The sequence below is a fragment of the Emys orbicularis genome, chromosome 5 (assembly GCF_028017835.1).
Source record: "Emys orbicularis isolate rEmyOrb1 chromosome 5, rEmyOrb1.hap1, whole genome shotgun sequence".
NCBI classification, from domain to species: Eukaryota; Metazoa; Chordata; order Testudines; family Emydidae; genus Emys; species Emys orbicularis.
In genome coordinates, this window is record NC_088687.1 from 75,284,647 (window position 1) to 75,310,620 (window position 25,974).

A 25,974-nucleotide genomic window follows, 5' to 3' on the forward strand; every position below is an offset into this window, starting at 1 on the left:
AATAGGTTCCACAGGTACTAAGCTACAAAAAGTAGAGGAGCCTCCAAAGTTTTCACCAAAAAAAAAAACAATAACTGAATATCTGCTAGATATTCCTCTTAATAATTTTCTCTTAACCAATTTGAGATAAATACCAGTGTGTTAAGGGTGAATCTGTTTTTGTACATTGTGAGGTTGTATACTTGTGTAGAGAAGCTAGCCGGGGCTCGTCTCTCTCCGGGGCAGCAGGGAACCACACCGCCTCACTACCTTTGGGAATAGCTCTTCTGGGGAATTAGTCCAGCCACGGGAGTCGTCCTCTATGGCCTTAGTGAAGGTACAAATAAACACAATGAGCCCAGACCCTGGGTCGGGAAGGGGTTGGGGGAGGGGGCACTGGTGCGTCAGGTGCTCAGGCAGGGGCTGAGCAACAACAGTATATAATGGCAAGCCCAGGCCCTAGGTCAGGGTGGGGCAATGGTGAGTCAGGCGCGCAGGCAGGGGCTGAGCAGTAACAGTATATAAACAGTAGGCCCAGGCCCTAGGTTCCAAAGGGCCTGGGAGTGGGGGAGACTGCCACCCGCGACGCAGGCCTTCCCACTCCACTGCATCCCAGCCCAGGGCCCTAGCAGCAGCAGAAGACCCTCTGCTGAGTCTGTGGGGATCCTGGCTGCAACACACTGACATGGGTTCTGGCAGTGCTGCAGCCAGACTAGGGTCGGCTGCCCCCACGCTACTTCCAGACTCCCCCTCTTGAGGTACCTGGGTCAGGGTGGTGACCTCAGGGGGGTCCAGCACCATGGGTTCCTCAGGATAGCTGGCCAGGCGCAGGCTCGGCAACTCCTCTGGGCAGCTGGCGTGGGGCAGGCTCGGCAACTCCTCCGGGTAACTGGCGCGGGACAGGCTCGGCAGCTCCTCTGGGTAGCTGGCACGGGGCAGGTCGGGCCAGTCCTTGGGTTTTCCGCAGGCCGCTGGGCTTTCCCAATTGCGAGCTAGGCCAGATGCGTCTGGCCTCCCTGGCGACTGCTTCCCCAGTGAGCCCTGAGGTCAGGCCTTTATACTTCCGGGGCAATGCCTGACCCTCTGGGGGGGGCGGGCTCAGAGCTCCCAGGCACCACCCACTCTGGTGTCTATTGGGGCTCCTCTCTCTCCGGGGCAGCAGGGAACCACACCACCTCACTACAGCTTAGAATTTGAGTGTACTAACTGACACACTTTTAATTTCTTCCTCTCAATTTGCTCTCTTCTTTCATTTTTACACATTCAAAAATTTTATCTAGCTATACATTTTTTTTTCCAATTAACCTTGGTTTCTTTTAAATATCATAAACCTTTCCTCTCTTTTAAATAAAAGGCTTCTGGTTTTGTTTAAGATTAAATTAGTACTTCGGACATTATTTCAGAAGTCTCTAGGTAGTCTGTATTCTCAGACTGACTTACATACTCTGTTTCTTAGTTACGATTTCTATTTTTGATATCTTTATTTGCAGCCATCACATAAAGCCACATTTAGCCAACTGGCTAAATTTTCAGCCTTATGAAAGTCATGCCATGGTTTTTTTTACCATGGATGATTTATAAAAGTGCTTGTAAAAGAGTCTTCTAGTAGTGAGTAAAGCCACTTGTAGATCGCACAGTTTACTGTTGAACACCAGCAGCTCTGTGTTGCATCTCAGGTCTCATTTACAGTTAGGACATTGGGCTGTCGTTTTTGCTAATTTTGAGCCAAACAGTCCCCTTTTGTGGGGGGGAAAATGTGAAGGAGAAAAACTAAGTAAAAAAAACCAAAAAACTCCTCAGTTTCAACTAGCTGAAATCTTGATTCATATTCCCTTTAAGGGGATCAGGAAAACAACAACAGAGAAGTGAGGGGCTTGCATTCACGTGGAGCCAGAGGATTAGCAGGGAATCCAGGCCCCCAACCCTACACCTCTTGGGGCATGCATATGAAGAGCTGAGTTCTGTGACTTCACATTTTGGCCGTGCTTTCCTTTGACCACAGCTCTGTGCTACTCTTCATCTGAGTGGCTGTCGGATATGAAGTTCTAATGCAGCACTAACAATTGTTTTTACCATTCACAGAGACTGTTCTGATTTTTACCTGCCCTCTTTTCAATTCTGTGGAATAGGGAGAGAGGGTGCTGCAGAAGGGGAGCTAACAATGTAGCCTCTCCTCCCTTTCTTCTCAGGCTTTTCCCTCCAATTTTCTCTCCTTTGAAGTGGAAGAGAAGAGAAGAGAGACTCATAACTCAAAAATAGAGAGATGCTTTCTCACAGCTGTACCTTCCAAGTTTGGTATGAACATTTTAAAAAAGGTTCAAGTGACTTTGACAGTACATTTCTCTTTGGTTGAGGCAAGCCACATTCATTGATCAGATTAATTGAACTCTGAAGATTCCTAACTAAGGTGGTATTATTGAGGTGACAGCCAAAAGTAGTCACTCAGTTAACACGTGTTTTGCTATTTTGGAAACTTACATAACTGTTGCATCAAGGCAGGTCTATAACTGCTTGATTTGGGTTGGACTGTGGCATGCACATTAGATAACATTCCCTCTTTTTATATGAGCAACCATAAATAATTCCAGTAGAGTGCTTGCTACCTTACAACCAGCCTCTCTTAAATCGCACTCGCTCCATAGCTCTTCTGAGTCTACTTACATTGTATATATTTTTGTCATGCATACATAAATCCTTAGAGAAAACTTTAAACATAAACTTGGATTTAAATCATGCCTATTTATATTCTAGATAGTACTCCCCAAAGGTACAAAAAATATTTAGAATATTAGAAAAAGCATCAAGGAAATGCATTACAACACTTTCTCACAAAAGAACCCACCAATTATTACAATACAGCTAAATGAAATACAAGATATGGAAGTGCTCTGATGATAAACCAGAACTGATTTGAAGATTGCTGTGCTTCAGCCTGTGAACTCATTCTAAAACACAGTAAACACACCACTACCACTTTGACCTGAATCTACTCTGTTCTATATCTAGAAAGGTAGCTTTTTCTTATTTATTGTACTTTCTGAATAAGTAACACCTATCTACTAACCAAATAGAACTCTGCATTAAGGCCCTGATTCATGAAAACATGTAAGCATGTGCTTAAGTCTCAAAGTCAATGGGACTTAAGCATATATGTTAAGCACATACTTCGGTATTTTATTGTATTATGGCCAAAATATTTGCATAGCCAACTGTACAAATGCTATACAAACTACTAGTTGACCTTTTAGTTTACAATGTAACAATATTGCAACATATTGTTGTGGTATAATTTCACACAATGTACCTTTGCATTTTCTTATGTAGAATTGTACATCGGATACCTGATGCATTCCACCTAAAATCTGTGTACTTGCTTGTGAATAACTCTGTAAAACAATTCCTTTTTAAATAACCCCAAATTGTCCACTCATACACACTCTGTCTCGTGTTTTTTCCATTGGTACTGTACCATACTTGTATCCCATTCAGTCAACCATACTCCACTGACACCTGGAGGTTCATTTTAGCAATATGTGTATCACTAAATTAATTTTACAATTTAACAAAACTACACTGTATGGATTTAGGCAAATTCAAACTAGTTGTAATCAGGGTGGATTTGATTTAAATCACTAGTCAGGAAGACTCAATTTAATCATGGATTTCTACATAAAAGTGCATTTTTTGTTGGTTGTTATAACCTTAATAAATATTCTTCACAACTCAGAGATAGATGTAGGTTTCATTTTTAGAAGGTACACACTATACATTTTTAAAGTGATTTATTTTGAAAACTTTTCAGATTAGTTTTACAACTATATCAGAAAATGAATGATTGATTGTTTGGTTATTTCATTTACCAAAGATAATTGAAGCAGATATTTATGAAGTTATTGGGAGGTGAACTATCTCCAATTCAACAGATTAATCATTAATATTTGGAGGATTTTCTTGCCAGGCTGTATTAGGACAAGAATATCACCAGACAGACATTTAAATTGTTTTATTTAACTAAAACAACAACGTTATTTATTCTGGATTTTTTTCTTCAACAACAAACATAATATTTTAACAAAACAAGCATATTAAACCTGATTTTAAAAAACTTGAATGTTTGTTTTTGTTAAAATTGTTTTTAACTAAAATAGTTAAATGAAACATTTTTAAAAAACAAAACAAAAATTAAATTGACTGTCAGCCAGGTCAACATGAGAAACTTAAAATATTGGCTTCTGCAGCTAACTCAGTCGTCTTCACCTTCATTTTCCTGTTTGTTCATAATCTGGAAAAGAAAAACAAGCTTTCCTGCTTTTTCAGGTCCCAAACGATTTCTCAATTTGGAATGAATTAGTCCAAAGGAAGGAAATATTCTTTCTACACTGGCAGAAGAAGCTACTGCTGTTAAAAGTGAGATTATCTCTTAAATAGTCTCTGAATCCAAATGCTTAAGTGACTTCCACCAGTTCACTGGTGTGACTTTCTTTAAAACATCATCAGCAAACATATATTTCTTGAATGGTTCACCCTTAGCTCTGAAGTTTATTATAGTTGGCATTATGGAGGGATGATTGCTGGATTTCCATGTTATAGCCAACTTCTCTTCTTCCGCAGTTAAGGTTTGACCCTGGTACCGAATATTTGCAAGAAAATGAGCTGGAGATAGTGTTTGTCCCATTCATTCTTTTAATGCTTGTAATTTAACTGTCATTGAGATCTTAAAAAGAGAAATATGCACTCAGTTCCTTCCAAATTTCAACAGCGTCAGTAATAAAATAGCTATTTCCCTGCATTTTGTTCAAGGCTACAGAAATAGGTTTCAGGTACTCAGCATGTGTTCAACATTTTTCTTAAGCCCAATGTTGAGAACTTTGGCTGTGACAGTGCCATCTATTTTTTTCACGATTTTGTTCACAAGCTGTCATCAGATTAGGCCAGTTCTTGATATAGTGCTCAAAACAGTCCACTACTGAAGTTCCATCGCACGTCTTGTGGGCGAGTTAGCTTGGTTCCTCCCACTTTTTTCAGAGCAGCTGCTGCAAAGTGGTGGTTATGGAAGTATTTTGCAATTTCAACAACATTAGCCTTTATTTCTGGAACACTGACGTCTTTGGCTAGGAGGTGTATCAAATGAGCACTGCAACTGTATGTTGTTAGCTTGGGACTCTCTTCTAAATAATTTCTTCTCATCTTGGATACATTTGCAGCATTGTCTGTGACCAAGCTGCAAACTAGACATTTGAATTTTTTTCTAGAGTTTGTTATAGCTTTTACTGCTACTTCTTGTAAGTATTCTGCTGTGTGCATTTCCTGATGTATCAATTGTTTCTGTAAGGAAGACATTCCCTTCTTCTGTTGTCACACAAGCACATACAACAGGATCATTGTGGACATTGCTCCACCCATCAAGACTCAGGTTAACAATTTCACCCTCTAGACCTTTTGCACAATGCTCAATTTCTCTTTCATACACTATCCAGCAATTTGCCTGTGACATCTGCTCTGTTGGGTGGACTGTATCCTGGTCTTAATGACTGAACCATGTTAATGAAGTGTGGGTTCTCAATCGTACGGAAAGGAGAGTTTGTTGCATAAACAAACCGGGCAATTTTTTCATCAATTACCTCTTTTTGTAATCCGCTGGTTCTTATCACAAAGTTATCTATGGTTGTTTCTGGATGATGGGGTTTTTTGTTTTTGTTTTTGCTATGGGTGATATACTGTGGCCATGTGACATACATGATGTGACACTAGTATTGGCAGATAACTCTGAAACTATAGAAAATGATGGTGATCTTGAAAGTGATAGTCTTCAGAATCTTGTATGTTGAGGATGGATTCTCCTAAACAAAATAAGTCAGTGCAGTTATTTAAGTATTATTACCATACTGCTCATTTAGTATTACTCATTGCATTCACTGACACTCAGTACTACTTTAAAGGTGAAATTGTAAAAGGAAGATCTGCCTGATTCAGCTATTTATTTTTTATCACTACTGCATCTAAAATGATAATACCATAGAGTCACAACTATATTTTTCACTATCTTCTAGACGGAGCACTGAGTCCTATTGGGTAGATAGAAAGATTAACCTAAACCATCGATACAGAAGCCCCTGGAGCCCCATAAGATTGGGTCCCTAATCCATGAACTATTGGAACTCATTTACAAAACTTTTCTTAAACATTACATGAATATATTGTCTCATACTATAGAACTAGAATTTATAATCCCTATTCCATGATGAGAGAACTTTGAGCTATAATGTATCTTAATTAAAACTATCTTTAGATAGGTTTTTTCCTCAAAATCTGATTTAAATAAAAAATCTGATTTTTTTTTTTATTATTATTTTTTAAATCATTGATTTTTATCCACCCTGGTTGTAATGTGCTTCCAAGTCTTAGACTGGATCAAGTAGACGAAGAATGTCCTAGACTGACAATAAATCACGTGGGAGTTTAGAAACTGCCTTAAGAAACAATTGATGTACTTAATCTCTAAAAACAGATTTGGCTATCCTTTAGCTCCGCACCACTCAAATTGTTGCCCTCAAAAGCTGGGAATTTAGTAGCAACTTTGGTAGGTGATGACCAGCTTTGGTAGGTGATGAGCCTTTTTTTTTTTTTTTTTAATTGCTAGAATGCAGTGACTATGAAGAGTATCATGTAGGTTCCTGCTACATCAACACCTAGAACTTCTGTTTTACAAGGTGATAGGAATACAGTGAAAGGAGTAAGATATTTTATACCATTGTTAACTAACTAAGGAATTTTTTTTTTTTTTTTTTTTTTTTTTAGTTTTGTCACTTTTGGAGGCTTCTTCACTCTCTAAACCAGTCCTTCATTGGTTATATACTGAAATTTTCTTCTGTCTACAGTAGGACCTCCTCCTTGATTTCCAGTGGCAGTCGTGAGAGGATATTTTTCATGGTAGCTCTTACTCTTTTCACCAGTCCCCTGTGTGTGTGTGTGTGCGTGTGTGTGTGTGTATGTTGTTGTTGTTTATTATTTGTGTTTTGCTTTTTCTTCTTCCATGGCAGCTTATTACCTCCTTGCAAAATGTGCCCCAACACATGCTGAGCTACTTCCCTGTTGTCTTGGCCTTGCAAGATTTCCTAAAAAGTAACAGTTATAGATGAAAGTGTGGATGTAGTAGTGTAATAGCTTTTTTTTAGCTACTTCGTTCATTCATAATTTCTACAAGCGTTAAAATACCCTGGTGCAACAGACTCTTGATCAAAATTTCTACTTCGTTTGCCAGATGTCACCTTGGCTTAAATGCTTTCATCAGTGTTCTAGGAAAAATTAAACTTTACCGTTATTCCTGTTTTCTTCACAATTTGAAGAAATCTTAACAATAGGTCCTAAATTGATGGCCTTTGTGGGATTTTCAGATGCACTCAACATTACCCTAATTGTACTCGCATTGAATTCATTGAGTTAGGTCAATGCTGAACGCTCTTGAAAATCCTGCTCTTTGTATCTAGTGTAAACATTGAGACCCTTTTAAAAGGTGCTATAGAATTGTAAGGCATTATTAAATAACTCTGTGTTCTTTACCAAACCATTTTATAAATGGGAGAAATTCAGCCAGAGAGAGTAAGTGGGATTTGTGGAAGTTCCTAAGAGAATTAGGAGTACAAGTCCTGTTAGAAGTCGCCAGTGACTCTCTCTCCAAGCATGTGGCGGTTGACAGTAGAACCTAGAGTCCAATCTGTAAACAATACTTGCTTGCTATTACTGTTTAATTACTACTTTAGTACTGAGTATCAGCATATAAGGTTTAGGATTAAAAAACTGAGTTCTATATTTATCATAGTTTGTAATGGTTTCCTGCTGTGTGTGTGTTTTTGTTTTTTTTAATATACATATAGGAGGACAAAGAAGCTAAGAATCCCGTGCCAGACAAAGGAAACCATGGACTAGCTCCAGGAAATGAGAAATTCAAACCTGTGGTACCCTGGCCTCATGTTGAAGGCATGGAAGTGGACTTAGAATCTATTCGAAGAAAAAATAAGGCCAAAAATGAACTAGAACATCATGTTGGTGATAACAATCAGCAGAACATCATGCAGAGGCAATATCTCACATTTAAGCCTCAGACATTTACATACCATGATCCTGTTTTACAACCTGCAATCCTTGGTAATTTTGAGCCCAAAGAACCTGAGCCTCATGGAGTTGCTGGTGGCCCCGGAGAGGAAGGCAAGCCATATGTATTAGGACCAGACTACAAAGAATCCATTCAAGCCAGCATTAAAGAGTTTGGGTTTAATATGGTGGCAAGTGATATGATCTCACTAGATCGGAGCATTAATGACTTGCGTCAAGAAGAGTAAGCAGACTTCTTATTTTTTGTTCTTGTTTTGTTGTTGTTGAAGGATTGCATAAATTGTTTACATCAGTTTTAACCGCATCTTTAAAACTACAGAATAGATGAAGCCAAATAAGATATCTTGTGTTAGCAGACTGCCTGTTGGGGGGGAGGGATAGCTCAGTGGTTTGAGCATTGGCCTGCTAAACCCAGGGTTGTGAGTTCAATCCTTGAGGGGGCCACTTGGGGATCTGGGGCAAAATCAGTACTTGGTCCTGCTAGTGAAGGCAGGGGGCTGGACTCGATGACCTTTCAAGGTCCCTTCCAGTTCTAGGAGATGGGATATCTCCATTAATTTCTATTTCTATCATACCAAACACTTTCCTGTGTTCTTATTTTACTTAATCTTTTCTTGAATATTAATTTCGATTGCTTGCCCCTCTGAAGTAGTCCATTCTCATGCCTAATCACTTGAATTAGGATGTCTTGGGTCAGCCACTTCTTTAATTATTCTCTTTTATTTTTAATCTCTCATCAAGATTTTTTTAATATTGTGAATAAGCTTTTTTATGTCCTTTTAAAGTTTGCGCAGACCATTACAACACTTCCTCTTCCCATCACTCCGCAAGCCCTCTAAAGAGAGCTCTTTCTAACAAAAAAACAAAACTAAGAAATGTATTCTTTCCCTTGATGTATGCACCTATAACTCTGATTATCTCCCTACATCCACAAAACTATTTATCTGCCATAGAGGTGTTTAGAACTGAAAGCTGACATCAGCATAATCCTCCTAACCACTTTGCTTCTTGCGTGTTGTAGTGAAGAAAACAGCCCTAGAGATTTAAGTTTCTTACTCTGGTATGTGGGGGGGTTTGGGGTATATTTTGGTGGGGCTTGGGAGTTCTTGACAATTTCTTCCAATTACTCTACAGATACTCTTTGTAGCAGCTTGACAAGGCTGGATTGTGTTCAATTTTCATATTTTCCTTATTAAATCTGTGTTAAGAAAAGGTCCTCTGAGTTCAATATCTTGATCACTGCTAAATCATTTGCCACTATTATCTCTTCCCCCCCCCCCCATGTTTGCTATGTGAAATATGGTACTTGTCTATCTCATTCACTTGCCATCCCCATATGTGGAGCTGTACCAACCACAGGGCTTGAAGCCAAGCTCTGGATTGTATGTCTCCAGCTGTGGCATTTGAATCATTGATTGAGTGATTGGTTACTGTAGCACCACCCGTGTATTTTCTGATGAGTGTTTTCCACTCCAGGAGCTGGGACACAATCAGCCATCTGCTAACCTGACTCATACTTTTATATCTTCTGTTATTTGAATTTACTGCTGCTGCATGCCTGTTAAAAAAGAAAAGGAACATATTCTGAATGAACCGCATAGACACTACAGCATTTTCCCCCCCTATCTTCTTTTTTTTGTGCTGAGGTCCACAGATTCAGTACAATGGGTACTTCTGCCTGCTTGCAGCTTGGGGACGGTTCCCTGCAGTTTTTTCTGCCTCCACAGTGGCCAGCAGCTCAGCCAGACTTCCTTACCGCAGAGCTTTTCTGAGGGAATTTCCAAATATTATTTCAAGTGTTTATAAGATCAGCTGAATAATTCGTTTAATTCCCAGATATGTCCCAGGGCTGCTTTTGATTTGTGCAGAGTTTGACCCATCAGCTTCACTTCCCCTTCTGAGGTGTCTGCAGCAGCTGCTCCCCCTGCAAGCTTCAGGGAGAGCGCTATACCAAGAAAAGCCAGAGGCAGAAGGAAGAGTCTGTATCTCCCTGCTCTCCCCCTGCCGTTAAGTGTCTTGCTAGGGAGCAAGAGTGTAGTTCCCTTCACAGCCCAGGCTGGGTGGGGTCACCTTGGACTCTCCTCTGGGGGGGGGAAAGGATTCGAGCAGACTGGAAAAAAGCTGGCATCAGGGCAAGCAGCTCCCGTCTCCATGCGGGGAGTGAAGCAAGAATGGCAATGCACTTGAGTCCCAATAGCCCCCACCAACATCCACATCTCTGACTGCAGAGCTTGGTTGGCCCCCATCCATACACACACTTTCCTCTCCCTTCCCCACCCTGAGTCCCCTTGGATTGGGGATGGAGACACTGGATACCACCCAGATGCTGCCAACACTTGAGAATGCAGTAAGGGGCCTTTTGGTTCAGCTCCCTCTCCTCTGCGGCCAACTTCATCCTCCCTCTGAAGCAGGATTATGGGGACAAACTCCCAAAGGGAGAAATTAAATGAGTAATAAAATCAGTGCTGGGTTCTCCTGCTCACCTCAGAGTGCAGCATGGTCGATCAGTGTAGAAAAGACAGGCTATAGATGTGCTGATTATTTTAGGCATGCAAACATGCAATCCCACAAAGGCAGTTCTTCCTTCTAAGGAGAGGAAGACCAACTTCCAAAATCAAAGTTTGAGAATCAAATAGTAAAATATATTTAAAATACAAAAAAAAGAATCGAGCCTCTTTCAGGCAAGAGAGTATTGAATATTGTGCAACTTACATTTAGGAAATCTACTGTTATCTTAGGCCTGGTCTACACTAACCCCCAAATTCGAACTAAGGTACGCAACTTCAGCTACGTGAATAACGTAGCTGAAGTCGACATACCTTAGTTCGAACTTACCGCGGTTCAGACGCGGTCCACACGCGGCAGGCAGGCTCCCCGTCGACTCCGCGGTACTCCTCTCGCCGAGCTGGAGTACCGCAGTCGACGGCGAGCGCTTCCGGGATCGATATATCGCGTCCAGACCAGACGCGATAAATCGAACCCGGAAGTTCGATTGCCAGCTGTCGAACTACCGCGGTAGTGTAGACCTGGCCTTAGACAAGGTATAGCTAGCTATCCCTCCTCATGCACCCTGGGAAAATGTAATGGAGGGATAGGGGTTTCCTACTGCCCCCAGAAGATGGGGAAAGTATCTGGCTTGCATCTCCAGCTGCTGCTGTGGTTCAACGTGCCCTAAGGTCCAGGCTGTTGTTCCCAACTTGAGTTATAGGTTGCCATGTGTCACCATCACCTCCACTTCTTCCTCCCAGCTGATGGCTATGGAGCGATCAGAGGGACAGCAGGTCCAGATGTGAAAGAACTAGTAGCCTGTAAGCCGCTTCTTGACTCACCATTTCTTTCATTTTACTCTACTCTCTCACCAGCCTCCATTTTATTAGGCTGGAAAGTTGCTTGGTTTGCACACCTGGTATCTGTACCGAAGAGAAACGCAACTATTTTTCCTGGTAGTCAGGGACTCAGTGTTTCTAACTGGGGGAGACTTTTACTTGAAAGAGTGGCCTACTCCCTGTACAGGATCTTCACAGGCAGTCAAGTTCAAGCATGCATCCGTTCAGCCCCTCCTCTAGGCATGAAAACTCTCAGGTAACATCAGGCCAACAAAAAACCCCAAACTAATATGATTGGTCATCTGACAATCTGAGTCTCCCTCTTATTCTACTGGCGGGTAAAAAGTCCAGTTTAACTACTATGATAAAGCAATGAAACACAGCCTTGAGTTCTTCCAGGAGGGTTTTACAATGGTGATCTGAGGGTCCAAACAAAAGGTCAAAACTCTATGATATAACATTCTCAGCCTTTACAAGAAAAAGGAAATTTAGCACAAATCCCAACATCAGATGCTACCTTAGGGCATCAACTTTATTCCTATTCCACACGGTCATAGAGCACGACCTTGGAAACTTATTTTGCACTTTGCAGCAGTACTCAAGTTGAACCCCTGGAGAAAGATTCCTTTTACTCTCTATCCATTAATGTAGGCCTCCTGATGGCTCCTATCTCCAATCAGATTAGTTGGGGGGAGGGGTATTTGAAATTGAGCTTTCTCTAATGAAAGCCAATATTATACTTTTAATTCTGGCAGGGAGTCCTTTCTACAATCATCACATTCATTCTCTACGCAAATTCAAGAAATAGTCCTCCTTCAATTAAGCATCAAAGTCAAGGTCTTAGGAGAACTGACAATCTCAGGGCAGAGTAGTCATCTCTCCAGTATTGAAATCTGCTAGACAGCACATGGCTATCAATACATAAATTCACCAAATTCTGCATATTGGTTATCCAGTCTTAACCAATGCCATTTACATTCTTTTGGCAAAAGTCTTGTTTATGCCTTAGTGCATGAGAAGATGGATAAGATATTTATGGATAATCTACCTCATTTTGGATGTCCATGGTTAAAGGATGATCCTGCTTCCCACCCTGAAGCTACGGTGCTCTGAAAATCCCATTGTAATGGATCTGTGTACCTTAGCATGAAGAGGAATTGGAAAATTTATCAGTGCTTCTCAGAATTTCTTTCTTCAAGTAATAGGATCCACAGATCCAGTCCATTCTAAGAACAAATGGATCATCCAGAATAGAGACAGAAACTGATATCCAAGGATTTGGGTTTGTAGTCATATTAGATAGAATTTACCTTGCCCCAAAGTAGGAGAAATGGTTGTTGTGCTTTTTTACCTAAAGTATATTTAATACAATCTGTAAATTAGGAAGGTAGATTTGAATTATGCTGGCTGTGGAAGTTTTCTCAACTGGAGGGAACTTTTGGAGGTGAGGCATTCTTGGGCTGCTAATGCCTGACAGGTCTCTCCTGCCCCCACACTGAAAGCAGACTGAAGTACCCATTGTCACAGATCTGTGGACCTTACCACTCGAAGAAAAAAAATGTTCAGGTAAGCGTGGATGAATTTTCCTATTACCTGGGTTAAGCAAACCATTGTTTCATCTTACTTCACATGGTGATTTTCTGTATAATAGTAGATGTTTCTAAAACTACTCAGTATGCAGATGTGTCTCGCATGCAAAGCAAATGTGTGGCTTTTCTAGCTTTTTTTAGTATAAAGCACACATTTTTTTACTGTGCCTTAACCCCCAAGAAACAATTGAAATTGGAGCTGCATACTCTAGTTTTATTTCCAATTACACACACAAACCTACATTAAAAACATTACTAACCTTGCAAAACCATGCACTCAGAAGTTAGGACATCCCAGAAATAAGATTGCCTGGTCTCGAGGGAGCGTCCACCATTACTCTGTGGGGATGGCGTATGCAGTCTTGTCAGTGTAGGAGCTGAGAGAGGTTCAAGCGTGCTTAGTGAGGATGGATTCTTCAGAGATTAAAGCAGCTAAAATCTAAGTAATATCTACTGAGCATATGCAAACTGCAATTTTTTCCCCCAAAGCCTTATAACTTGGCCAAATATAGGTAGATTTTCATGGTGACGGCACCAGGCACATCCCTGACACAATGACTGTGAAATTTCAAGTCCCTGCTCCCAAGCATTGGGATGCTAGAGTTCTTAGAGAAAGTTGCCAGAATTTTTTAATATGGGCAAAACAACGTATTTTTCCCTAACCTCGTTCTCTGAAATGGCTGAACCACTTTGGCTGAAATTTTTCCAAAAAAAAATTTGAAAGAGAAATATATTCAGCATGTAAAATTCCAGCACAAACTGTTAAAGTTTGTGGAAGTTATAAGCAATTGAATACAAAATCTTATAATGGGAAGTGTCAGGCAAACTTAACAATAGGTGGTGCTAACAGTCCTGTATAAAAAACTACACAGCAAAATGTATCCAAGACCGAAACAACAGGACTTTGACATTTCATATCCTTAAGAAAGCTGTGTATACACTGCATTAATTATAGCAGTAATTTTACTGCTTGCAACTTTTACTCTTGTCATTGTCAGTGAGGTAAAAAAGTTCTCCTATTAAAAAGATATATTTGATAGAATAACCTAAATCCATATGTGGCCTCCTTTTGGCAGAGAGGGTTCACTGTGCTAAATTAATTCAAACCAAATACAATGTAAAATATGTATCTGTATTAGAAACTTAAATCAAGAAATATTCTCTTAGGATATACTGTGAATAAATAATACTTAGAAACTCCCTGTCTGTCCTATTTACTAATTTTTATCTTATGTTAGAGCCCTTAGGCCAGAGATGTTCATTCTGTTGATCAGATTATATGCCAGGATAATAAACTGGGATAATTAACTATGTTGGCCCTAGGAAAGGATGAGTACTCAACATATTGTTCTTCTATTTGCCATTTTATTATATAACCAATAGAAATCGTGGTTACAAACGTGATGGCTTTGTTAGGATTTTATTTATGCTAGATTTTTCTCTCTCTCCCTCCCCCCACTATTTACCTATATATGACTTTTCAGTTATAGGAGAAAAAATTGAGTAGTTTGATGACTGGTAGATTAAAGTATTTGTGTGAATGTTTGTGACATAACATGGTGAATTAGGTTAATCTCTTACATAATAATAAATCCAAGGCTTGTGTGTCTCAGATGCACAGCATCAAATACCTCAGTCTGCTGCTGCATAAGTGCTGCACTTCTTAAAATCTGACTTTGGTCAGCATGTTATCATTTTAAAGTTATAAACTGAGTCAGGCTATTTTTCTGGCCAAAAAAAAAAAAAATCATTGTGATATAACTTAAAATAAGACTTTCCATCAAAGCAAATTGTGTGTGTATTATTAGTTGAAGATAAAACAAAATTATCATAGAATTGTTCTCAGTAATCTTTAAACCAGTAAGATCCAGATGTTTGTTTATGTTGCTCCTTTGAATTTATTGTTGCTCTTCCTCCCAATTCTTCCAGGGTTTCTCCCCTCCCTTTTCCACCTTTAATTACATTATAGCCCTTACAGGGCATATCCTCTGACTATATACAACTATATATTTTCAATGAAGGGGTACTGTCATCATGGATAATTTATTAAATAAACAAACACATTCTGCTAATTTAAATTTCTTTTCAGTAATCTGAAATAAAAAACAAGATTCTCCTTTCCTATTCTTTTGGTCGCCTAAATATAACATAGTTTAATTTTTTTCAAGATAAGTTTTTATAAATGAACAATCAATCCATTTTGACTTAATTAAAACATGCACTTCAGAAGTGTCACAGTTGCTTATCACAAACACAACTTATTTGTGTACAAAAATTAAGAAAATAGTTTCTTCAATATATTTTTGCAGCAATGTGTATAATTCCACTTTTACAATAAAATATACTTTGACAAATTATGAAAAATAGTATGGAATAAAGTATTGTTTCTAAATTGATAAGGGTTTAGCAATAGGGTGGAGTTCTCCTTTTCCCTGCTCCCTAACATTTTAGGAACTGATAAGAGTAAGACAGTCAACCATTTTGATGGTTGTCTCAAAAGTGGAAGAGCAAAGACCTTTTTTTTTTTTTTTTTTTTTAAATCCTATAGTTTTTGGAGGGCAGGAAGGTTCTCATTATTCCTAGATTGTTAAAGGTAGGAACGAACCTGTCTTGGTAGGAAGATAGGAGTATGGTGAAGAATCCATCCTCCCTATAGCCATCTGGTGAAAAATAGCCCTTTATTAGGTCAGAGTCGTCATAATGATGTGAAACTATCACATCAACATCCAATGTCAATGGCAGATTTTGTGAGGAAGCCGCTGCTCACCGGAGAGGGACAATATTTAAGCTGAACGCATAGAGTGAGTTTAATATGTTCTAAACCAGCGGTTCTCAATGGAGGGGTCCGCAGCCCCCTGGGGATCCACGAACCCTTTCAAGGGGGCCGCGGGGCTCCGTGGCTGAAACCCAGACCCTGAGCCCTAGCGCCCCTCATGGGGATCAATTCAGGACTCCTGGGAGGTGCAGGGCTGAAGCTCCGCCGGTGTAGTGGTACAAACAGATCCCTGGCAGAACTCCCTATCTAGGTTGTACTGAGCACGCTCACCCAAACTGAGGCTCAGTAGGTAACTGCTATTGGTGGGGAAATGTGCCGGCTGCTGGTTTTGCTGTTACACCGGGCACTGTGGGGCAGCTGCTGCTCTGACTGGTGCCATGGAGCAGGCAGCCACAGTGTTCCCTCCTCTTCTGTTGGTGCCCCGGGTTGAAGCTGCTCCTCAGTTCCCAAGTCCCAGCTCCCTTTGCTCCCTCAGAGGCAGCCGGTAAGAGCCGCCAGGGTTGGGAGACCCGGCTCCGTGGCTGGCAAACCCCTCCGGGAACAGGGACTGCAAGGGAGCCTTCCCAGCACACAGCCCCTAGTACCCCCTCTCCCTGCACTCTGAGCTACCCCCTGCCTGCACACAGCCCCTAGTGCCGCTCTCCCTGCACCCTGAGCTGCCCCCTGCCTGCACACAGCCCCAGCTACCCCCCTCCCTGCACCCTGAGCTACCCCCCTGCCCACATGCAGCCCCTAGTAACCCCCCTCCTTGCACCCATAGCCACCCCCTGTGTGCACACATCCCCAGCTACCCCCTGTCTACACCCTGAGCTACCCCACTGACTGCACACAGCCCCTAGCTACCCGCTCCCTGCGCCCTAAGCTGTTTTCAAACTTTTTGAGCTAAGCCCCTCACCTGTGAGTTGTAATTTTTGGTTGTGTCCCCCCCACTCCCAAGCCAGACAGGCAGGTGGCCTGCTGAGGTGAGTCAGGTGGCACTCCCTCCCTGCACTGCTGGCCCCTGCTCCCCGCCCCCAAATAGAAGTCAGACTACGCCTATGCCCAAGGCCCCTGCCCCGAGCCCTCTTTCCATCCTCCTCTCCCCCAGCTGGGCCCTGGAGTTTTTATAGCATGTCGAGGGGGGCCTCAGAGAGAGAAAAAGGATGAGAACCCCTGTTCTAAACAGCTGTTAAATTTCTAGTCCGCTCCACTGTATAACAAAGGAGATTCCACAGGAGGACTCAATGCCAAAGCTTGCTTGCTTTACGAAGGTGGTGATTTGCTTAATTGCATTGTTGTACTAATTACACATATGATACTGTTTAATTAAATAAGCTTTTAGTAATTACAGTTGGTATCTGTGTCCTTGGAAACTAAGCATTAAGGACTTGCTTTTATTATACACGAAGCCTAGGGAAAAATCAATTTTTGTAATATGGCACACTATAATAATTCTATGAACTACCAAAAATGAGGTTTTATTATGCAAAAAGCATAAAAAAACAGTGTTTTACTGAGACTTAAGTTTATGAGAATCAAGTGAATTATAGCAATCAGAGTTGAAGAAGAAGGCTATACTCTTGACCGCATGTCCTCAGCTGCTTTGTTGGCAAGACTCCAAAGGAGGGGAAAATATAGCTGTTTAAAAATATAATTAGCAATGTATTGGTGGATCAGACCTCCAAGGTCTTGTGTGTAGCAGGAAAATGTGAAAGCATTTTTCTGTACCAGTCCAGCTCTACCAGTGCCACTAACAGTAGAAGAGTGTACACGGAGCCAGTGCGTTTTAAAACAATGTGCTGCTGCCATTATATATTTTCCCATTGTAGATGCACTCCAAATGTGGGTTATTCCCCTCCTGGGGGAAAGAGACGTTGGCACAGACATAGGTATGTGTAAGTGAATTTATTTGTACTTGTACTCAGTCTGAAATGGGGAGATTGAGCTGTAAACAGAACATTAGATTCCAAAAATCAAATGTGTATATAGCACAGCACTTTCAGAGCTCTGTATTCAAGTTCTCCACTAGACCTTGCAGCTTTTTTCCATCTGCTGTATGCAAGACTTCCCAGTCCTCACCTGTCCACTCTCATCATGTGTTTTCTTTTGTTCTAAATGCTTTTGGGCAAATGGAGTGTTGCTCACCCATGTCAGATGTTCAGTAGCACAAAAAAGAAACCCAGTACATTCATTGACCCTATGTGCTCAGTATCATTTCCTCAGCAGGCTTGTTACAGGGGAAAATACCATGTTAGAACACAACTTAGCAATATGATGTTAAACACAAGTTAGCATTTGGTGTACACAAGAACTGTTATGATTAACAAATCAAATCAGCATGAAATAAAATTTATTAATATAGCCTCTTAATCTTAGGCGATAAAGCATATAAGATAAATGAATGTTAGCACTAAGATTAATCTTCTCCAAAAGTCGGATACACTTTTAAAATCACCCCATTGCAAAACAATGTATAATAATAAAATAACCATGATTAAAAATACATTAGTTCATATAGGTCATAAGGAGCCTCTTTTTCACATCATTTTTTCTTCTTTTTCCAGACAACCAGGCAAATAGGGTGGGAGGTTGTTTTACCCCTTTTGCATTTGGGGGGTCAAAACCTTTTCAAAACTAACTACAAAATCTTTAGGAATACAGATAGAAGAGCAATGTAAAGCAGAAAAATTCCAGCATGGAGTCCATGATTTAAGTGCTGTGATAAAAGGTGAAAATGTAATGTGCAGAGTAGCATGAGAGAAATCAAAGCGTAGTGTGAAAAAGCAGCATTTTTACCGAGTGCAACAGAATCTGAAATATGAAACTGTGGTAAAACAGCAAATATTTATTGGGATCATAGTCTGAAAAATACCTTATTTCAAGGGCCATCATTCATTTTTGTCCCAAAATTACCACCATTCCATACAATTTGTGTCCCCTTATTTTTATTGTTGAAAATTATTTACATCAGAAATAAAGAATCTTAAAACTGATGTTATAGCAAGAGTTATTTACATGAAAAAGAATAAATTCTGCATTGTTTTAACTTTCCTGCATTAACATTTTATTTATTTAATTAATTAATAATCCCATATTTGAGATCTTTGCACAAATTGTATTCCACATCTGGGCACTGGCAGATTAAGAGATATGACTGAGATACCCATTCTTCCATGCACTTTAATAAATGTAGCCACCACTCTGAAAAAGTTTGTTCTTTGGAGACTGAAGGGCGACGGTAGGACTGGAAGTAGGCGAAGCTGGGATGTTGTGGGGAGTGTTAGCCATTGCAGCACAGGCTCCAGTTGTTAGCTTGACTAAATAGCCGGGGGGATGCTATCCCCTGTTAAGTCATGGAAAAAATGGTAAGCCAAACTGAAATGATCGGTTTGGGGACTGTTTGTTCACCTCCTCTCCAGATCACCTTCCTGTTTTATAAAATATATTTACATTACTATCGTTTACATGTGGATTGCCTATAAACTGGATAGAATATTTTCCATATGTAAATTGGAATGCTAAATTTACTTGGTCACATCTAGTTAACAAAAATGATGCATCATAATAGCAATCCTCAAGCCCACTTCTGGATTATTTTAGGTCCCCGTGGTATATCAGGTAAGAGGGTGGGCTGTTAAGACTTCACAATATTAAATGGCTGTTGGTTACTTGCAAAAGGTCATGGACCTTTTCCTTTCTTTTGAGATGACAACAGTAATCTATGCAATGTTTTCTGACTTGCAGAAAGTCTTGCAGTTACAAATGTAGGATTTTAGTGCTGTCAACAGAATATCTGAAAATGTTGTTTGGGGATTTTAGTTGGATATTTTGTGAATGGCAGTGCAACTCTTAAAAATAAATGCAGTTTTGTTTTAACTATTCTTCCTAACAAAACTTGATAACAAAAATATGTCCTGGGCAGGCTTGAATTCAAAATTTTACTATGATACCAGTATGCTGGTCAGTGAAAGACTGTTGGAGGGAGGTAATGAGCAGACCTGACTGCAAAAGATGATTGTGAATGAAAAAATGTGCTTTTAAAAAAAGCCTTTATTGCAGCTACTGTACCAGTACCATACCACTTTTGAGCAAAGCATCAGAAAAGTGAGCAGTACAAAATAGTTACCACTAGGTGGCATGATGAATCACAAATCTTTTGAAATTGGAATCAGCTTAAAAATGCAATTTGTTTATGAAGGGTTTGATAATCTCCTCTTTATGTAATTTTAGAAGTAAATTAGTTATTTTTAATGTCTGAATGACACTTGGAATATGTCTCAATAATGTAAATGCTAAGTTTTTAAGGCCTACGTTTTCAAAACTGCTCATTCATTTTTGGTTCTCCACTGAGCCTGAAATTTTTAGCTACTACAACTCCCATAGAAGTCAATATAAGTGCTTAATACCTCTGAAAATTGGGCATCCTAAGTGAGTGGACACTTTTTTGAAAATATAGGTCGAAATGACTACAATTATAGATAGATACGGTTGTGTGCAAGAAAAAATGGCCACATTCCTTTTTCTGGTCGAAATAGAAAACATAATTTCTTAAGCAAGAGAGACCATGACACCAGATTTCTTAGGAATTAAAAAACTAAAATATAGATGAAAACTTTACTCTTAAGATATCCAGTATTAAATAGCCCATTATAATTGCTTCTCTCCCTCTTAAGTTGGGGGGAATTCAACTTGACCACAATACCTATTCTATATCTTTCTGTTTCTGGTATTCAAGAGTTGTAAAAATGGAAAAGTTCCATGAGGATATCTAGTTTGTCTCTTTGTCGCTTCAGGGTTGTTCCCTACGCTGCATTTTTTCCCCTACTGCTTTGTGAGTTATAGTTTCTGAGCAATGATTTGAGCACTAACTCAAATGATATGTTCTAATCCTCAGATTGTTGTAGAGGTTCCATGAATGTTACATATTGTGGAAGTCTATAATGATTATTTTTAGCTGCTGTCATCAGAAGGGACAATAGCTATTGTGGTGGGAATGCATTTCTGAGTACTGACTTTATTATTTTTATGAATTTATGGTAGTATTAAGTTGCCATATCGATAGCCCTGCATTCACAGGACAGATACTGTACTTCATTGGGAATACACATTTTTTCATGTTGCCAAGATAATGCCTGTTTTCTGGAGGGGAAACGCATGCATGCGTGCATACACCTAACAGAGTGAGAAATTAACTCTATTTCCACAAAACCAACGAGGAGTCCTTGGGCATAAGCTTTCGTGGTCTAAAACCCACTTCATCAGATGCATGGAGTGGAAAATACAGTAGGCAGGTAAATTTGTTAGTCTCTAAGGTGCCACAAGGACTCCTCGTTGTTTTTGCTGATACAGACTAACACGGCTACCACTCTGAAATCTATTTCCACAGTCAATCAATTTTTGTCTGTTAAGGATGGTCACTCAGCAGTACTCGTTGTTGTCTGATGTGAAGACCTGCTGCCAGAAACTGAGATCATCAATACATTTCACATAGATCACCCACAATAGTGGAAGATTCTATTTGTTCTGCTTTTAGACAAAATGTTCTGGGGAGACTAGTGAAGAAAACCTAAAGAGAAACTGACTAGCCGCATGTTAGTTTCACTGTGGTGTCAGTGGGATAAAATGTTTCTGCTCCTTCACAAAACAGATATGATCAATCCCCCTTTACCTTGTCCCTTTCCCTCCCCCGCCCCAAAAGGATTGCCTTTCCTGTGGGAACAGGTGGGATATCTGTAATTTCATGACAAATTTAAATTGCTACTGCTGTGCCTTATCTTCCTGTATTTGTCTCAGTGTTAACGTCATACTTGGAGTGTGAAAGGTGCTGTATAAAAACAAATTCTAATCTATTCTTTTTTTAGTCTGGACAGTCATGATTTTTAAGTTCAATATGAAATTATGTAAAATCAGTTTAAACTATAGGGAAAACTTACTCTGTGCTGTTTCTTGGAATTAATTTGTACCTGGCATTTATTTAGTCTACCACTGGATGTCACCACTGTTCCACATAAATGCAGCCAGGAAAAGGATTTATCTAGTGTTGGGAGAGAAAGGAGGAGGAGGAATCATTTGGCACTTAAACTATTTGAAATTGTTTAATTTAACGCTTCTCAGAAAAATTAACACATTATAGCTCACACTGGCGATTCATAGCATACGTTTGAAGCCACATTGTTTCAAACTCCAATTGGCAAGTGCCGAATTATGAGAGCAGACTGAATGTATCAATTATTGTAAACTCTGAGTGCCATTCACAGGCTTGTTGGTGATGAGTCACCACACTGACTATCCAAGAAATTGGATCAGGTCTCTGGAAAAGGCTAGGAGTAAGATGCTGTAGTGTTATAGCTTACAAATAGCACATTTATCCAGAAACGACTTTCAACCTACAAGTGTAATGTCTATTAACTGTTAGATCTGCAGGGATTAGGTTGGATTTGTAGAATAAAAAAAGTCTAGACCTTCCTTGGTTTTATGTCAATATGATAGGTCTGTTAAATATACTAGAGCACAGCTTGCTGTTAAATTGCTCACAGATGTTTCATGATGGTCGGCATTTGTAATCAGATTTTTAAGATTTTTTTTTTTAAGCTATTACAGGAACAGAACATGATTTACTATTAGATTTTTTTCCTCTTGAAAATTGTACCGTCAGGAAGGAAGGAACAAGCAGAACATTTGTTTTTTTTAGCTTTAAAATAAGGCTGTCACTCATTTTTTGGGTGATTTATGTGACTTTTTTGGGATCAGGATGCAATCTCTAAATCTTATTAATTATCAATGTCTTTCCCTATTTGAAGAACACAAGTTATGTGATAACAGTGCTTAAACTTCATAAAGACAAAAGTTGGCAGTACAATCTAGATCAGATACCACCTTCTCTCATAAGGCAAACATACAGTTATTTTCCATGACCTTTAAATTGAATTTTTGAATGGATTTCAGCTGCCATTCTGTCTTAGAACATGATATATTAGAGTGCATGATAATGGGGTGGTAGAAATACTTCCAAATAAGCGTAACTAAAACTCCAAACTTGATCCAGATAAATGCATATTTAAAACAGAACACAGTTCAAATACGTAACCTGCCTTGAGTAAGTACGTAGTGGAAAAACTTTCCTCTAATAAATAACTTAAAAGGGACACAATAGCTAAGCGTGTAGCCTGTACCTATATTGCCAACAACTCGTATCATAGTGGAGGGATACCAGAAAAGGTTTCTCCTTCAAATTGGAGTTACTTCTATTTGAAATCAGTCAAAATTTTTGTGACACAGACTTTGAGTGAAAAACCACTGGTCTGAATGTACGATTAATTGAAAGTCTGTCCACAGATACTTGCATGTCCTTAGCTGATAGAAGTGATACTGGAGAGTCAGGATCAGGCACCAGGTTACAAACAGCAGGCAAGTAGCAGTCACGGACAAACCAGGATCAGAAGCCAGAGTCTAGGGTCCACAACAAGGCAAGGTCTGGAGCGGAAGCAAGCAGGTGTTTTATGTGGTTGCTCACACAGCTCACCATGATGGCTTCCTGATTTATATACGAGCATGAGCCAATCAGTAGGCAGGGGGTGGAGGGGTCACCACTCAGGCACTGCTGGGCAGTACTTTCTGCAGTGTCTAGCCTCATATGGTCCCTCAGTGAAAACCCAGCCTATGCTTCCAATAGGGATGCGGAAGCATCAGCCCAGAACCTCCATGGTCCCAAATTACAATCCTGCAGATTCTTACAGGGAGTGAGGTGATAAAATTTGAAGCTGACCCAACTTGCCTAGTTTGGTCACAAGTAAGGTGACTAAGCAAATTCAGAGGGATCTAATGCAATTAGGTAAATAGGCAGCACAATGGCAAATGAAATTCACTGCTGAGAAATGTGACGTAATATGTATTGGAAGGAATATTTTGAACTACTTAAACACATTGCTGGTTTCTAATGACTTGTCTACACAATGATTTAGTGCATAGCAAGCCAGGGTGTGACTCTATAGCACACTGACTGGCTGTGTGGATCCTGTTACCGAGCACTAAAAGTTCTGTAGTGCACTTTGATATACTGCATCACCCTATATAGGGGGGAAGGATAGCTCAGTGGTTTGAGCATTGGCCTGCTAAACCCAGGGTTGTGAGTTCAATCCTTGAGGGGGCCATTTGGGGATTTAGTTGGGGATTGGTCCTGCTTTGAGCATGGGGTTGGACTAGATGACCTCCTGAGATCCCTTCCAACCCTGATATTCTATGATATCTCATATGATCTAGTAGAAGGGTTTTAGAGACATGGACAGTCTGAAAAGATTGGAAGTGTTTAGTTTGGTGAGGGGACATAAGGCATAAAAAATAATAAAGGGCAAAGTTGTAGTAAATCCTGTTTTCCTTTTTTAACCATAGAAGACAAAGGGAACATTCAATGAAGTTAAAAGGTAGCACATTTCAAACTGATAAAAGAAAATACTTTTACACAGCATCCCTCATCTGGAACTCATTGCCACACGATGTTAGAGCCCAAAAACTTAGTAGTATTTTTAAAATATTTAAACCTTTTATATGGGAAATGAGAACATCCACCATTACATTAGAGTGGATATAAGTCCACATGCTTCAGGACATACGGACTAATTGGGAATTAAAAATTTTCTCTGAAGAGGAACAGAGAGTCCTGTGGCACCTTTAAGACTAACAGATGTATTGGAGCATAAGCTTTCATGGGTGAATGCATCCGACGAAGTGGGCATTCACCCACGAAAGCTTATGCTCCAATGCATCTGTTAGGCCTGGTCCACACTAACCCCCCACTTCGGACTAAGGTACGCAAATTCAGCTACGTTAATAATGTAGCTGAATTCAAAGTACCTTAGTCCGAACTTACCGCGGGTCCAGACGCTGCAGGCAGGCTCCCCCGTCGATGCCGCGTACTCCTCTCGCTGAGCTGGAGTACCGGCGTCGACGGTGATCCCAGAACATCGATTGCCTGCCGCCGGACCCTCCGGTAAGTGTAGACGTACCCTTAGTCTTAAAGGTGCCACAGGACTCTCTGTTGCTTTTTACAGATCCAGACTAACATGGCTTACCCCTCTGATATCTCTGAAGAGGGTATTCCAAAGTTGACCACTAGGGGGCTCCTTGCACTTTACTTTGCACCATCTTGTGTGACCTATGTCAGAAGTATGGACTACCAGATGGATATACTGTTGTCATTTGATGTGCCACCTCCTGTGGTCCTAGCTCAGGGGTTCTCAAACTGGGGGGTCAGGACCCCTCAGGGGGTCACAAGGTTATTATATGGGGGCTGTGAGCTGTCAGCCTCCACCCCAAACCCCACTTTGCATCCAGCATTTATAATGGTGTTAAATATATTTTAAAGTGTTTTTAATGTATATGGGGGGGGGTCGCACTTGGAGGCTTGCTATGTGAAAGGGGTCACCAGTACAAAAGTTTGAAAACCACTGTCCCAGCTGAATTTCTGTTAATCTATGAGGGAATGGCAACCATTTAAAGGTTACTCCGCTCAGAATTTTGAATATTACTTTTTTATTATGGTGACGCCTGGTAGCAACATCATAGATAGTTTACGTTCTAAAGTCGCCATCAGCTCTTGTTTTTTCCCCCCCTAAATGTAGATGGTCTATTAGTGTGAAATTTCATACTGTTCGTTTTTATGCTCTTTGGATTTTGTGTGCAGATCTTGTTTGGTCTCTCGTTTGATAAATTTTTTAATAGGAAGCCTTTGAAGTTGGGCTGTGGCTGAAATTTGTTGTCGGCAGTCTGAGCTTCATTGTTGACTTATCTGTTTTTTAAAATTGTATATCTACACAGAATTTGGCAAAAAGTTGTATCCTCAGTAGATTGGGTACAATCAGGGCCGGTGCTTCCACTAGGCGACCCTAGGCAGTCGCCTAGGGCGGCAGGATTTGGGGGGCGGCATTTTGCCGCCCTTGGCGGAAATTCAGCGGCGGGGGTCCTTCCGCTCCAGGTCTTCGGCGGAAATTCAGCGGTGGCTCCTTCACTCGCTCCAGGACCCGCCGCCGAAGTGCCCTGAAGATGCGGAGCGGAAGGAGCGCTGCCGCCTAGGGCGGCAAAAACCCTGGCGCCGCTCCTGGGTACAATGCTTTATTTTTGTTTTGGCGGGGTGGGGGGGGTGGATGTCAAGGCACTTTTAGCCTTCATTCATCATAGCTGAAAGTTTATGCATCAGTGATTACCAATTAATAAAATC

The 25,974-nt window shown here is 40.4% G+C and overlaps 1 protein-coding gene across 1 annotated transcript in view; it reads left to right on the forward strand.

The window, feature by feature from the left end:
* GALNT7 (polypeptide N-acetylgalactosaminyltransferase 7) overlaps positions 1–25,974 on the forward strand; it is a 116,353-nt gene that overhangs the window by 47,595 nt on the left and 42,784 nt on the right. The window contains exon 2 of the mRNA XM_065404843.1: positions 7,854–8,314. Within this exon, the coding sequence (XP_065260915.1) occupies positions 7,854–8,314 (461 nt within the window). The remainder of the gene's footprint in view (positions 1–7,853; positions 8,315–25,974) is intronic.